Here is a 16,126-nt window from a genome sequence, read left to right on the forward strand (position 1 = left end):
GTGTGTAGATTCCGTGGATCAGGGTGCCACGTAGCTGCTCTGGTCCCCATGAGCCAGGCACAGGTGGGAGCCTCATCCCCAGGTGCTCTGGGAGAACAGCAGTGTGGGCCTCGCTGAGTTCTGAGGGCACTTGCTATTGGGGTGGCTGCCCCAGCAGAACTGTCCCCTGAGTGATCTGGTCCCCCAGGTGAATGGCAAGAACCAGGCCCTTGTGGCAGCACCCTGGACAGTGGGGCTCCTAGCTTCCTGGAGGTACCTGCGTGTGGCTGGTGGGAGAGCTGAGAGGTGCTGAGACTTATGGTGGTGCCTTATTCCCTGCACCAGAATTCCCTGGCAGAGGCTGAGTAGTGGTAGAGTGGATTTCTCACTGGCTCTGGCCTTGGCTGTGAGGAGAGACTGTTCTGCTTGCCCTGCCCAGTATGGTTAGACTTAGTAAGGCCCTGTCCTTGCCTTCTGAGCAGGCTACCCTGTGGATGCCTTTGTTGTCCCATCTCTGGACTCTTTTGGGCAGGACTTAGTGGGTCTCCTGGTGGCTGAGTAGGTTTGGGGCCCTGTGGCCAGATCTGCACAGTGCAAGGTAAGGACTTATTTTTGCGGGCGGCTTCAACACAGGGCCGATGAGCCTTGTGATCTTTCTTTTTTTCCCCATTAACTTTATTTATTAACTGTATACATTATAGATATACAGTACAGTTACATTCATCATTGGGATCTTGTACCTGTACACAATGTATCTTGGTTCTTATGTTTTCCCCATTCCCCTGCCCTCCCTTCACCCCCTCCACCCCTCCCTATTTACAAAGACCTTGTTTTTATTTTTTTCCTTTTCTCATATTTTTCTTTTCCCTTCTTTTCTTTCCCCTAACCCTCCCGCTTCCCCTACTCCTTTAGACCTTTTCTTCCTATTCCTTGTGATCTTTCTTAACAGCACCAGGGTTTTTACCTGGACATTTTTTCCTGGACCAAATAATGTGATCTGTGTTTGTGGCATAAATGCTCTGCCTTGATAACGTAGCCTGCTCTTGGTCAGGAGCTGTTGGTGAAGACTCACCAGGAGCAGAAGATTATGGCAACACCAGGACAGTGGTTAACCAGTTGACCACGGTAAGGGTGGTTATAAGAAGCACACAGCTTCTTTGTCAGTGTAACCTGCCCACAGGTTACACGTCCCAGAATGTCTGGAGTTAGCAGCCCATAGAGATCTATAGCCACAGATCAGGGACACCTGGAATGGTTTCCCAAGACAGTGGTTAGCTTACCCTGGACAGGAAGAAGGATGTACAAGGCCCATTTTCCTGCTTGACTGGGGCCTAGGAGGCCTGGAATGCAGAGGGCCCCAACTGGAGTGGAAACATTTCCCCAGGCTGGGATGTGGGGCTCCCTTGGGAGAATGGGTAAAAGCAGCATTTAGTCTAAGAAGTGCTGTTGGTGAACATCAGCCAGGAGCCCCAGGGCTACTAGCTCTCCAGGCCCTCTGGGGTGTGGGAGCCTTTGGACTTGAGGGTCCTGTTGTGCCCCATTATGAGCCTGGAACTCAGGTAGTCACAGATCTGTTTTGTGCACAAACAAATGTGTGCGTGTACTTGAAAACAAATACCCTTACATACATACATACATACATACATATATATATATATACACAACATGAAAACAAAGGAACACACACAAATGTTCAATACAACTGCATAGTACACACCCATGCACACACACAATATACCCACACTAGAGCACACATATGTATGAGCACATGTGGGTGTGTACATGCAAGCACATGTGCATTTGTATGTATATAAACACACACAGCAATGAGCACGCATGCATGTGTACACTTATGTGCTCACACTCAGACTCATTGGCCTTGCCCAAAGTCAGGCAGTACATGGCATCCTCACCCTGGCACTCTGGACAGGGTCCCCTGCTCATGGGTCCCCCTAAACCACACATCCAGCTCTGTTTTGCCCCCTGGAGCTGGGACACTGCGCTCTCTACAGTCTGTACCCCATGTTCTCTCCCAACCTAGGTCTCCCTCAACAGGCTTCTTCCCCTCTCCTGGTGAGTCTATGGCAGTGATGGTGACCTTTTAGAGACTGAGGGCCCAAGCTGCAACCCAAAACCCACTTAATTTATCTCAGAGTGCCAACACTGCAATTAAACCTGAATACTGAGGTTTTCATTTAGAAAAAACAACTATTATGTGATGCTCAGCTGCTGGAGTGACTTAGGTTGTATGGTGACAGAGAGGGCTCTGCATGCCTGCTGTGGTACTCATGTCATAGTTTTGCCACCACTGGCCTATGTGATGGCCCTAGGCAACTTCCTCCAGGAAGGCTTCTCTGACTCCCCTAAGAGTGGTTGCAGGACTCGCCCTCTGTTGCCTTGTGCTATCCAACATCCATCCAGCCCAGGGCCACTGTCTCCTCTGAGGCAGGCTGAGGCACCCTCTGCATGGCCCAGCTCCTGACGCCTGCTCTGCAAAGTTCTCCTGCACTCTTGAGAGCTAGATGGGTGTGCTGTTGAGAGAGGAGTGCCCCAATTGACCAGAATGTCTCAATCACAAATTTACATTTTGAAAAGAGGCCCTCAGAGCAATTAGGCTGCAAATAGAAATGGTTTATTCGGGGTTGAAATACATAATGATGGGTTTGGGAGGTGGCGTTGTCATTGTCATTGCTGATTGCCCACAGCTGCCAAGACACCAGGCTGTTTAGGCGGGCAGTGGTGGGTGGGGACCATACTGGCCCGAGGCCCTGCCCAGAGAGAACATTCCTGCCTGATTGCCCTGCCAGATGGTCCAGTAAGTCCAAAGCCTGTGAATGAGGCCCAGGAGCCTGCCACCACTGCCTGCCCAGGGTGGGGACTCTGGGACACTCCACAGTGCTTGGGAAGCAGAGAGAGCCAAGGCCCAGGCAGCAGCTTCCTAAGAAGAAACAGCACTTAGAAGTTCTGCAGAGCACAGCCCCCTGCTTGCCCCATTCCCAGCCCCAGAGCTGTTGTAATTCTTTTCTCTTCCCCTTATGCAGTGGTGTCCATGGGGTTCCAAGTGTGTCCCAGGGGTGTCCTTGTCCTCATGCACTGAATCTGTGAATGTAGTGAAGGGGCCTTTGTAGATGTGACCAAAGGAAGGATCTTGGGATGAAAAGTTGGTCCTGGATTATCCACGTAGGCCCCAAGAGCAATCACAGCTGTTCTCATGTGAGGGAGGCAAGAGGATCAGAAGGGGAGAAGAGATATGAGGAGGAAAGCAGAGGTCAGGAGAGGCCATTTGGCAGATGCTGCAGTGCTAGCTTTGGGAATGGGGGAAGAGGCTATGAGCCAAGGTGTGCAGTGGCCTCTAGAAGCTGGAAAAGGCAAAAGGGGGTTCTGTCCTCAAGCCTCAGAAAAGAGCACAGTCTTGGTGACCTTGTCAGGCTGTCATAACAGACAGTGGTGTCTTGCATCACTGGAGGGTGGGAGCCTAAGATCAAGGCCTGGTAGAGTCAGAGTCTGGTGAGGACCTGCTTCCTAGTTCATTGATAGTGTCTTCTCACTGTATCCTCACATGGTGGAATGGCGGAGGGGGCAGGGAGCCCTTGGAGGCCTCTTTTTATAAGGACACTAATTCCGTGGATCCGAGCTCCATTCTGAAGATCTAATCACTCCCCAAAGACCCTACCTCTGGAACATCTGAGGTTGGGAGGTGATCTTCCCTCTAATTTCTTCCTTTCTTTGGAGACATCTGCATGGTTCTCTTTTCAGTAACTGGAGTTGTCCTATGAGCTGCAGAGACCAAGGTAGCATCCAGAGAGGACCTATGGGCTGTGGCTGAGAGTGGGCCTGCTCAGACCCTTAGATGAGCTATGGTCCCACAGCCTCACCCAGGAAGTTGATGAGGGGCTGAGTGTGTTCTGAGCAAGGGGCTTCCATCTGGTGGACAGTGCAAAGTTGTGGTTCATGAATCCCAAGGCCATGCCCTGTGGCCAGAGCACACAGTCCAGCAGGGCTCTGCGGGCCTGTACCCAGGGAAGAGCTGTGGCAGAATATGGGCTTACTGAAGTGTGGGGGGTGTCTGATTGTGTCCTGGCCCCTCTCCAGGAGCCTCCCCACCCTCTCAAGCTTGCTAAGTGGAGGGCACCTCTGTGTCTTGGCAATGGTGTCCAACTCTGGCAACTCTGAATTCAGGCCATGGAAAGATGGCTATGCCCCCTAATACCTGATAAGGGGACTTCCAAGCAACAACTCCAGTTCTTGGGCCAGAGTAGAGTGAATGATTTTAATTGGAGTTAATATTTTCCAGCCATTTGTCATTACCATTTTAGGCCAAAATTCTTTCATGACGGGATGCCCTGTTCTTGTGCCCAGCCAGTACATGGGAGGAGATGTTACTGTGATAAAATAGGATTTGATTTTCATCTCCTGAGTGCTGTGGTGCTTGAGGGCCATGGCCCTAGGCAGGCCCTCAGATGTGTGGCCAAGTGTCTCCAGCCTGTGTAGGAGATGTGTGTTTCCAGAGGCAGTGAGTGGCTCCTTTTGAGGAATGGCTTGGTTCTCAGTATGTAGGCTGCAGGAATATGGCCAGCATCTGGCCCCCCAGTGCCCAGGAGACCAAACCAAGCCCCCCGTCCTGTCTCTGCTGGTTTGGGGGGGGGTGGAGAAAGGCTGGACACCAGGGCCTGTGAGCACTGGGTGGTCACACTCCTTCCTCTGGCAGGTGGCCAGGCGATGGAAGAAGGGGACAGGGGCCGCCCTTGTCCTTGGTGAACAGCTCTTGGGGCACCAGTTGCTGCAGTTGTGCCCTTCATTCTAGGAAAGGGAGGCTGTGGGAATGTGCTGTGAGCTGTTGACAGTCTGGGGAGAGAGAGGTGTTTTTGCCTGTGTGGAAGTGCTAATGTGTGAGAGCAAGATGTAAGTTCATGCCTGGATGGTTGTGAAGCCTTTACTGCGCCAACCAGACACTGGCCACCGCTTTGGCAGCTCAGCGTCCTTCTCACTGTTGCTGCACAGTGGGTGGCTCCATGTGGCTCTGGAGGAGAGATGGTGGGTACGGGATGATGTCCTGGGGCTGAGGGCCTGGGCATTGTTTCCCATGAAGTCCTAGAGGACCAGATAGCCAGGTCTCCATCCCCAGCACCTAGGAGGAACAAGGGAACAGTGATAGCATCAGTGGATTTTCCTTTGCAGGACACTTGCCACAGAACCTTCTGGCAGCTATCATCCTTGATCCTGACTCATTTCAGAGGCATTTGAACCTGAGCATTGGGTGGCAGCATCTGCCTGGTCTGTGTGGCCCTCCTGGGCTTAGGCTTTGAGTGGAGCTGTGGGACTTTGGCCTCCTTTCTGCCTCAGGGTACACAGCACACATGGCCTTCCTGGGTGGCTCCACATGAGGAGCTCTGGAAGCTCAGAGACCCATGGGCACAGACGAAGCCCCAGCTCAGGCCTGTGACTTGGGGTGCAGTGTCTGTTACATCTGGGCCTTTGGCTGCCAGGGTGCCCCCTCTTCCTAGGAGACCCCTCTGTCTTCCTGTGGGTGTTGGTGGCAGGGGCCTTGGTGGGGCTAGAACCTGGAGGCTGCAGGTGGACAGCTGGGAGGACAGTGGTGGGAAGGTCTTCTTCTGGTCCCCAGCTTGGGTGCTTACCTTCTCGGATGTTGGCCTTTGGGCTTTCTTCAGGGGGTTTCCAGCATCCACAGAGACTTGTCTCCACCCATGCCACCCCCACAGTGGTCTCCATCCCTGGCTACTCTCACACAATCTATTTGCTTCACTTCCAGCAGGGGCATGTGGCCGCGGGCGGATTGGGGTGTTGCTGACACCACTCCTCTGGGTGCTGTCTGCTCTCTGGTTTCCTATTCTGCTGTTCCACATCCTTGGCTGGACCTTGGACCAGCGTGAACCCCAAGCACTTGGGAGGCAAAAATACCCCTAGGTGTGGGGCTCACATCTGCTAGGGGCTCCTGGCAGTGCTGAGAGGGGTCAGGATGTCTCACTTTGGAGGGACCTTCCTCAGAAACCTGGAGGATGGGCAGCCCTGGTAGAGGATCTGCAGATGATGTGGCTGTGGTGAGCTTGGGAGTATCTGGGGCAGTGGGGGAGCCTGTCCTTTTTAGGGCTGGATCTAGGCTTCCTTTCTGCCCCTTTGGGCCCCTGTGTGATAGCTGGGTTTCCCACCTCCTCCTACTCTGTGGATTGGCCTCACAGCTTCCCAGGTGGTGGATCTCAAAGCTGTGCAGCATGGGACAGTACTTTGAAGACAGTAAAGGTGCAGCTCCTCTGTCTGAGGAGCCAGTGGAGGCCCAAGTCTAGGGGTAACTGGAGCCAGCCTAGGCATCATAAGCTTCATAGGCTTCATAGGCTAGGTACCATGGGCAACATCTACCCTAGATCTCAGGGCCAGAGCATTACCAGGGCAAGTACAGCTCGCTGTCCCTGCCCCAGCCCTGTGCTGGAGCCATCTCTACTTAGCCTCCTGGGTGTGCATCTTGTGTCCACACATTTGGATTATGAATCCCCAGAGCAGGTCCTTCATCTAATGGAAATGCCAACAGGACTTGGGACCCCCAGGTCTGTCTCTGCTGATCTCTGAGTACCTGATGGGAAGAGTCAGGCCTTGAACAGCAGGATCCCTCTGGGTGACCCTAGGGCCTACAATTACAAGAGAACCCTGAGTTCTGGCCCCTGGATGGTGACTTCGTACCCATCCCAGGCACCCTCCCGATGGGCCCCAAGAACTTAGTGTGACTGGCTGGAGATGCTGTATTGATCTGGCTGCTGCCCTAATTATTAATTTATGGAAATTTCCGGTGCTATCTGGGGATGTCAGAATGAAACACTAGAGTAGTTCAGGCCCAGCAGGGCCCAGGATTATAGTGCAGTCAGGAAGTTGCCTCTGACCATGATTTATGGGCTGGAGCTTCCACTGTAAATAAAGGTGGAGGAGTTGGGTGAGGCCACAGCCCTCACAGGATCCAGCCATGGGTTAGGCATGAGGCCTCCAGTCCTGGACCTGTGCTGGTCACAAGATGCCTCAGGATGGGACAGGAGCTAGGAAAGTTGGCTGAGTGGGTCCTTGTGAGCACACAAAACACTTGGCCATTGGCTAGCCATACCTTCAAGTTTCCTCTTTGGGCTGAGGAATTCATCACCAAGAGCCAAAGTAAATATCCATTTCTCTATTCCCAACAATTGAACTTCCTGCCCCAGGGACATTAGACGTCCTCAAGGGTCAAGGAAAGTGGTGTCCTAGGGCCTGGTTAGGGGGTTAAGGGTTAGGTACAGAATGTAGTCTTTTCTCTCATATCTCTGGGGTCCCATGTTTCTTCACTAGGAGCCTGTGCTGGACTCTCCCACTCAGTTTTCTAGCCTGTGAAATGCAGGCATTCTCAGCCCTCCGAGGGCTCTAAGTGCTGGCTCCAGAGTCCCACTTGTGTCATCCATGCCTGAAGTAACCTATTGTGGGCAGAGAGGACCCGATGAGCTGGCTCTGAATCCTTAGCTTCTGCCCCTTCAAGGCAGATATTCCAAGCACTGTGCCTGTGCAGCCCCTAATCATGGGCCACACATTCTGCAGAGGTTTTATGAGCTGTGCAAGGAGCAGGGCCTCCGAGTCAGCTTGGGTGATTTTCTGTATCACAGAGTTTTGTGGGCCATAGGATATATGCAAAGCTTAATCAACTTCTGCATTAATATTAGTAACATGTGACATTTGATTTGTTATTGTAGCTCTCAAATGATAATTCCCACTTGTGGTTTGGAACTTTCCTGTGGATAAAGGGGCTTGTTTTACTAGAAGGTACTCTGAGGTCCAAGGCCTCTCATGGGTGTCTGTGAGGCGGACTGTGATGGGAAAGGCTGAGTACCTGGCCCAGGACTTACCTGAAGCTATGGCTGGCTTCCCTTCCACAGGACTTCTCCAAAAACTGTCCAGCATTCACTTCCTGGACTTCCAAAGGCATCAGAATGAGATGCTCCCTGAAGGCATCAGGCCGGGGCCATTGGGAGCAGAGCTGCCCCTCCAAGTCTGCGGGGGAGGCCTTCGTGGGTACAGGCATCGATTTTGTCACTGATAACAATAGCAGTGACTCACGATGCCTGTAGCAGGTCTATTTTTACTCTCCCAGGGGCCATCTTCTCTCTCTGCCTTCCTCACTGGGGGCATGTTTTTGTCTGTCTTAAGAAAAGCCTTGGCTCATGAAAGGACTATGTTCTAACCTGAAATGTCACTTGAACTTACAGATTCGCTCAGGATTTGTTGCTGGGATGTGCTCCATACATGCCTGCTATAGGGCTATAGGCAGGGTATGAACTGCGTGCCAGAGCTGAAATGGGTCCATGTGAGGTGGGAGGAAGGTCTGACCAGGCACCCATGAAGGGAAGATCATTTGGTTTTTAAAAGAAAAATGTTAAAACATTACCTACCATATTTGCTTTGGATTTTGTTGTAATTACACAAGAGTCAACATTTCGGCTTTCTCTTGCTTTGCCTTTAACGCATCTGTGGCCTTGATATTGACTTTGGAAGTAAGAGCTAACCACCTTCTGGGAAAGAGCTCCTGCCTTTTCTCTGGTGTGTGTTTGGTTTGTTTTTTTAAAATTTTATTGGTACGTTTTAGGTGTACAATATAATGACATTCATCATTGGAAATTTGCACCTTTACATGATGTATCTTGATTTTTATTTTTTTCCTATTCCCCTGCCCTCCCTTGAACCCTTCCACCCCTGTCTATTTACAAAGACTTTGTTTCCATTTTTTCCGTTTCTCATGTTAATTCCATTCCCTTCCTTCCTTTCCCCTTGTGTGTGTTTGTTGTTTTGCTCCTAGTGAAGCCTCAAGATTGGATGAGATGGTCTCTGAGATCATAGTTACATTTTGAGGGCAGGGGGCAGGCACAAATGTCCAGAAGTTCTGCTTGCACTGCTGGGCTTGGACAACTGTGAGAAAGCCTGTTCACGATTGTTGGGTCAGCTCGGTGGTGATGAACCCAGCCAGCAGCCCTCGGGGCGGGACCTGGAGTTGCCTATCCCCCCCCACCCCCGTGCCTTTCCCAAGAGAAAACAGAACTAGGACTGTACCTCTGAGAAAAGAAACACGTTATCATGGCAACAACTGCACTTCCAATAGCCAGCTCTGTAAGACGAAAACCTTCCTTGAGGAATAAATATTTTTAAACCCTTGACTTTTAAAATATTTATCTGTACCAGGAAGAAAGAGCCTGTGCCCATGCTTTCTTGAGTGCTGTGGGATGAAGGAGAGACCCAGGCCCTGGAGCTCTGGGCTGTGCCACCTCTGTGCACATGGCAAACAGACCATTTCCTCCTGGCAGATTTATTTTGATTCCTGGGAAGGAAACGTGTAAATGCTAGATAGGACTGCTGAAACGTGAACTAGCTTTTCCTTTTACCTGCATTATAACTTAAGAGATGTCTAATCCTGGGGAAGAATGTAACCCAGTTGCACACAAACCACTCTGAAGTGTAAGCAAACCAGTGTTGCTGAGTCCTGACCCAGGTACCTCAGGTGCAGGACCTCATTTCTTTGCCCAGATATCAGCTCCAGAAATATATTGGTAATGTTGTCAAAAACATCAACCTCCAACCCCCTTTCCCTGTCTAATCTTCACTTGTTTCTTGTTTAGTCTGTCTCCCATATCAAAGTGTGTGCTGTGGGGCTTCTCCTTTCATCTCTCAAATGGCCAGAGACTGAGAGTGGGCCCTGGGGTCCCAGCCGCTTCGGGTAGGACGGAGTGGGACCCCAGGCTACTCTGTGAGCCTGAACCCCAGGGGTAGGTGGGGAGGGTGTTGACACCAGGGCTGGATTCTGGGTACCCTTGGAGAAGATACCCAGCTGGGTTTGCCAATAAATTGAGTGGACATGGGGCAGTCCTGGGCAGAGCCTGGAAGGAGGAACCTGTTAGTGGAGCAGGTTTGGGCAAAGTCAGGAATTAAAAAAATTTTTTTCTCAGGGCCAGGGATTTACCTCAGTGGTTCTGCCGCCTGCTTCGCAAGCGTAAGGTCCCAAGTTTGATCCCTGGTACCCACCCCCCCAAATTTTTTTTTTCTCAGAGTAAGGGTATCTTTATGTGGCCAATGGGCAGCCCCTGGCGTGAGGGTGTATTCACTGAGAGAGAAGCTCAGGACCTTCACTTGGCAGGATCTTCTTCCCGAAGGGATAATGTTGACCCCCTACCCTGGGGGTCTTCTGTGCAGTGCACTCCTGTGTGCTTCCATGAATTGGGAATGCATGTGCCCAATGACATTTGCTTGCTGACTGGCCCAAGTTGACAGCCTGAAGGTGCCTGGCACCTGCTCCTCCTGTGTTTGAACCCAGTTGGTTGTGACTAGAAAATGCTCATGCTTGCCTCTGCCCCTCACCCCACATCAAGAGCTGACAAGGTGAGGTCCCTGGGTCCCTTGTGCAGATGATAAAACCAAGACCCCAAGGAGGTGAGTGGGTGGACAACAATCCTAAGCCAGCCTGAGGCAGGGATTTGTTTTCTATGAGCTGAACAGACCCTCAACCTGTCTCTGTCCAACTTGAAACTTTCCTTCTGTCTCTGTACCTACCCCTGCCCCATGTCCCAAGAGCGCCCCTCATCCACCAAGTATCAGGTAGGAGCAGCTCTCTTTCCCAGACATGGCCAGACTCTTCCATACTGTCCCCCAGCCCCAGGACCAGCCCAGAGATGGACATCCACCCCCTCCAACCCTGCATGGTGATCCCCCTCTGAAACCTCAGCCTGTGAATCAAGGCCCTGACCCACCCATGGAAACACATCTGTGCTTTCCTCGGGTGAAGTTGCAGCTCCATGGTGCAGACCCAGACACGGGGCAATCTGTAAGCCTCCTACTGTATCCTCAACCCTCAGCAGCTCTTTCCTCAGGCCAGCGTGGCTCTGCAAGCCAGTCTGTGCCTGGTGGACCCTCCTCAACCATCAGGTGTCTGTATAAATGCCACTTTTCCCAGGAAACCTCTGACTCAGTGCTTGGTTAGCCTGGATCTTTATGTTGCCCACCCAAGTAACCCCACAGTGCCTTCTGTTGCCACATCTCCCACACCTAGGGTAAAGACCATCATTACTCTCCAGTTTGTCTGTTTATCTTGGAGTTTCAGCCCCAGCAAACATCCTGGATGATGGGGACATTGAACTTTGCCCCGAAATGGCTCTGACTTGTGTTACTGCTAGAAAGTTGGGTGGAAACTTAAGAAGAGCATGAGCTCTATCTCCTCCAGAACTCCACTGGGCCCTGGGGACCCTGCTCTGTGCACGCTCACACACACTGTTCCCTTCTCTGCTGCTCCTGACCCTGATTGGTGGCTTTGCCTGTCCCCAGAGCCCCACAGCTCTCCTCTTGCCTCTAACTTGTGCAGATTCTAGATTCAGTGTCTGGGGTAATCCAACAATTTGGATTTCAATGAAATCCACAGATGTCGGCTGTCTGGATGGTGGCATTTGCAGGAAGGTTTTTAGTATATCAGGTTGATTACAATATTGGTCTCTGCAAAACCCTTTGTAAGATGTCTGTTTTGACAGATTTCTGCCAGTGGATTTCCTTCTCTTTATTGCCTCCACTGAGTCTGGTATGAGAGCTACCATCTCCCTTTAGGAATCAGAAATGAGACTGAATGCCTCAGCTGGGTGCTGGGCAGGATGGATGGTTATGAGAGGAGCTGGACCTGCCCCAGAGCAGCATTGAGACTCCTGTGTTGCTTATAGCAGAGCAGCAACTGGTCTTAAGTTCCTCTCCTGCCTGGCCTAGGCTGGATTGAAGGCTGGGGGGCCCATATCAGGAGAGTGTGTGAGCTGCTGTGTTCAGTGGCACAAGTGCTTTCTGTCCCAGCCAGGTGGCAAGGAGACAGAGAGGAGTGTGAGCATGAGGATGGAACAGTGGGTCCTTGATTCCCCTGTGAAGCTCCCAGAGAGCTGAGGCTCACCTGTCGGGTCTGGCCTGGTAGTTCCTCTGAGCAGGGTCCCCAGTGGATGTGGCTGTCACCTCTGGGACAGCCTTTGCTGGTAGTCCTAGTATAATGTACACCTTGTTCCAAGGATTCTGCTTTGTTGTTCTCCAGGTGTATGACAGACACACTAGAATTCCTGTCCCATCTGCATTTTCCCTGAGCTGCTTCTGTGTGGCTGCCTGGGTGCCATTTTCTGGGACTCCCTGTCTGTGGTTGCCTCTGCTGGATATTCCCAGGAAATGAGGACAGTTGTGCTCAGAGCCACAGGTGCTGAACCATGTGGGCTGCTCAACACAAACCACACACCTTCCTGCCTTTTGCAGGAAGTTGAGGACTGGCAGGAGGCCACAGGTCTGCCAGCATCCAAACCAGCAGCACAGTCTTCTTGGGGCTTGCTGGCTCTGTGCCCGAAGGACCTGTCAGGTCTCCTTGGCTGAGGTTCCCCATCCTCAAGTCCTTAATGGCAACACTTGCTTGTGCCATGGACTGAGCTAGTGATGGGAGATTCCCTTATGCCTCTGAACTGTTACTTAATGTGGTTATTATTTGTCCTTTTCTTCTCTAGAAGACTAAAGTCAGAAACTTGTGCTTATTCTCTGAAAATGTTAGTTGCCCAGTTCCTGTGCAAGCTCACAGCCCAGTGGGGCAATGAATGCTTAGGGCTCTGCACTCTGCTGGCTGCTGGGAGCTGCAGGGGGTACGACAGCCAGCTGCCCATGGGCAGGAGTCTAACCTGTCTCCCATGTAGTGTTTAGCTGGACTCAGGCACCAAAAAGACCAGAGAGAGAGAGATTGGGAGTGGAGACCCAACAGACAAAATGTGGTTGTTCTGGAGGTGGTCAGGAGGCATTATGCTCCCTTAGTTATTTGCTGAGAGTGGCTGAGGCTGGGTTCTTGTGCATACCAGGCTGGTGTGGGTACCTGGCCCAGAACTACCTGGCAGAGCCCATCTCCCCAAGCTGTAATGCAGCCAGCTCAGCCCTGTGCCCCTGCAGGCACTCCATCTCCTCCGCTGAGACATAGACACCAAAGTCAGTTCTGAGCTGGCCCACTCCCAGGATGCTGCCTCAAGTCCTCCCAAGGATTGTGGCCCCACTGCAGCCTTTTGAATGTGGGACCTTGTGCTTTATCACCTCTCCCATCTAGGCAGTACCAGTGCAGGTTCCCAAGGACAAAACCAAACAGGTCAGTTCAGAAAGGCCCCTATGATAGCTGACAGCACTTGGAGCCTTCCACTCTCCCCACAGCAGATGGCTCTGTCCAGGGCCATGTCCTCTGAGGGCAGTTGTTCCCGAGTGCTGGCCTCATGTGGAGCATGGGGCTTAGGGAAGGGGGTCACATGCTTAGAGTCTTCTTGTGGACTATGTCCTCATGTCCCCACCTCACCCACCGTATCCCAGCCACTCTCTTGTTTTACTCTTCCTCCCAGCTTTGTCCCTGTCACACACACGTAGATGTAGAGGACCAGCCTTCCTTTCATATCTAGTAGAGTCAGGGAATTGTGCCAAGCAGCAGTGGGTACTCTCCTGCCAGCAGGGAGAGTGCAGGCTGGGATGCCTGGATGCCTTCTTGTTGCTGCTTAGGCTCTGAGCATGTTCAGGTCGACATGTGAGGTGGGATGGAAGGGAGTAGGCTCATTGGATGGTTTGTGGTATAATCGGTAACACAGATCACATGGGCAGAGGCTGGCTATGGAGGTGGCTATGGAACTGGGTGGTGCTAGGGTTGGGGCAGTGGGGCCTGGCCATGGTTCTTTTGATATTGTTTTATTTTGCAGTACTGGAGATTGAACCCAGGGCCTTTGCACTGAACTACATCTCACCCTTATTTTTATTTTTTTGAGACAGAGTCTGGCCGAATTGCCCTGGCTGGTCTCAAACTTGTAATACTCCTGCCTTGGCCCCCAGGAGTGCTGGGGTTACATGTATGCACTACCACACCCAGCGAGCAGGGGTTCCTGTCTGTGGAATGTGGGCTGGTTCCCATCAGGCCTCCCCTTAGCAGCCCCCTCCATTCCTCCTTTCACCCCTTGATAAGGCAGAGACCTTTTCAGGAGCTTCGTCAAAGCCCTTGCCCACAACCCTGCAGAGCCCTATTTTTCCCCTTTTCCTTGGACAGCTGGGGGAATGGGGAGAGTCTCTGTCCCTGCATTCCTTAGGGAATTCGTGTATACTAGTCAGCTTTTCATTGCTGTGAAAAACATCTGAGATAAACAACCTAAAAGAGGAAAGGTGTATTTTGGTTAGGTTTCAGTCCATGGGAGGTCACTTGGTTCCATGGCTTCTGCACTGATGGTGAGCCAAACAGCACGGGGGAGGGCTACCTGCCTCATGGCAGCTAGGAAGGTGGAGGGGGGATGAAACGGGAAGGAGACCAGAACAAGATATGGTCCCCATGGTCCACTTCCTTCCAATAGCCCCACCTCCTAATAGCCCATTCAGCTATTAGAATTAACATGTTCCTCTGGCTTGAACCACCAGTGGTACATGCATGACTGTCTCCTGCCAACTGTACCACTTCTACCACCAGTGGTACAAGCTGCCTGATAGGACAGTCGTGCATGTACCACTGGTGGTATAAGCCATCCAGCAGCAAAACATAAGTTATTGCCATGTTGTGAGTGTGCTAATCCATTGATGATGTTAGTGCCCTTATGATCTGTCACCTCCCAAAAGCCCCGCCTTTGTCAGTTCTATATGGGACCAACCTTCAACAGAATGTGTCTTTTAGGGGACACTTTAGATCTCAACCATAACAACAGATAAGAGGATGACACCTAAGTGGGCAAGTAGGTAAAATACCTTAACCCAGAGTGTATCCCACTGCAGGGCACGTGTCCCTACAATGAGGCCAAAGTCACAGGCAGGCCCTCTATTGGTGTGGGGCATTGGGGATGTAGATCTTGGCCAAGGGAGACAGCTGCTGCCCTGGGGGACAGCTGAGGCCAGCCAGTGCTGGGTGGAGAGTAAGGGTGCTGAGCCCTGGCATAGATGAGATGGGCCCTGCCTGTAAGCAGTGTCAACAATGTTGACATGGTGGGACGTCTGGAAAGCCTCAGAATGGCTCATGCAGAGGAGATTCCGCTCAGTCCTTCATCAAGGCTTCTCCAGGAGGAGCATGTTGCTGTGACCCTGTGAAGAAGCAGCCAGGGACTAGGCCTGCTCAATGTTTTTATCGCATGCGCCTCCTCCTATTATTACTATTGGGACATTCCAACACATACACACACACACCCCTCCATCCTGTCCAGTGAGTCCCCGCAAGGCAAATGCCCTTCCTCCCCCGTTCCTCTGGATGCTCAGGGCTGTGTGTTCCTGAGACTCCCAGGTCTGCCTATTTGCGGGTCTTCAGGTTGTTGAAGCAGCTTTCAGTTTGGCTGGGTGTCAGGATTGTAGCTGAACAAGTCTGGCACTCTGGGACCTGTGTTCCATCTCTTTCATCCTTGTCATATTTGTGGGCCAGGCACATGATCCCACCCCATTATGATTGTGAGAAAACAGTGTTGTGTGGCGTGGGCTCAGTCCTTCCTGCTTTGCACAGGAGCTGAGTTCACTCTGAGCTACAACTGACCCTCCTGCAGGCTAAAGCGACTGGGCCTCTGGCCAGCTGCTGGAGGGGCCAAGGTGTGCATGTGGGGGTGCTGCTCGAGGGTAGGGGCATGTGTTAGGCATGGGGTCTTTCTACCCCTTACCTGGTGTCCCTCTGTTTCATTGTGCAGTGAACTTCGACCATTTCCAGATCCTGCGTGCCATAGGGAAGGGCAGCTTCGGCAAGGTAAGGCAGATCCTCCAGGTAAGAAGGCAGGGAATGGGGAATGTGTGGGACCATGGAGCTAGACAACTGTCCCCTTGCCTATCTGCTGCATTCTCTGGAAAAGCCAGTTGTACTTAGACAGCTGGGTTAGGTCTGTCAGGGAGTGGGGTGCTGGGGTGTCAGGGTGGGCTGTGGGCCCAGTCACAACCATATTTAAATCTCTCTGGGAGTCTTGTGGCTCAGCCAGGAGCTGAGGGTAGCATTGGCATAGTCAATGAGAGACTGTCACCAGTGTGAGAGAGCTGAGCCCCTGAACCCATCCACTTGTAATTCTGAGGTCCATGTTGCAGCCAAAGCTATTTCTTCAAAGAGGAAGTATGCTCAGGCCTAAGAGGAAAGTATTGAAGAAGGAGTGTATGGTATGCCCAATACCCCAGTGTC

At 51.9% G+C, this 16,126-nt stretch overlaps 1 protein-coding gene across 4 annotated transcripts in view; it reads left to right on the forward strand.

Annotated features, from left to right (window-relative positions):
* Positions 1–16,126, forward strand: part of Stk32c (serine/threonine kinase 32C) — a 94,180-nt gene that overhangs the window by 34,716 nt on the left and 43,338 nt on the right. For 3 of the 4 annotated variants that reach the window (XM_021253251.2, XM_004838712.3, XM_087185597.1), the window contains exon 2: positions 15,651–15,706. The exons of the other annotated variant lie outside the window; for it this stretch is intronic. In XM_021253251.2, coding sequence (XP_021108910.1) covers positions 15,651–15,706 — 56 coding nt within the window. The remainder of the gene's footprint in view (positions 1–15,650; positions 15,707–16,126) is intronic. 4 annotated transcript variants of the gene reach the window in all.

Source organism: Heterocephalus glaber, unplaced genomic scaffold, assembly GCF_053883595.1.
Source record: "Heterocephalus glaber isolate CG9 unplaced genomic scaffold, H.glaber_assembly_v1.0 deba00001497, whole genome shotgun sequence".
Classification (NCBI taxonomy): Eukaryota; Metazoa; Chordata; class Mammalia; order Rodentia; family Bathyergidae; genus Heterocephalus; species Heterocephalus glaber.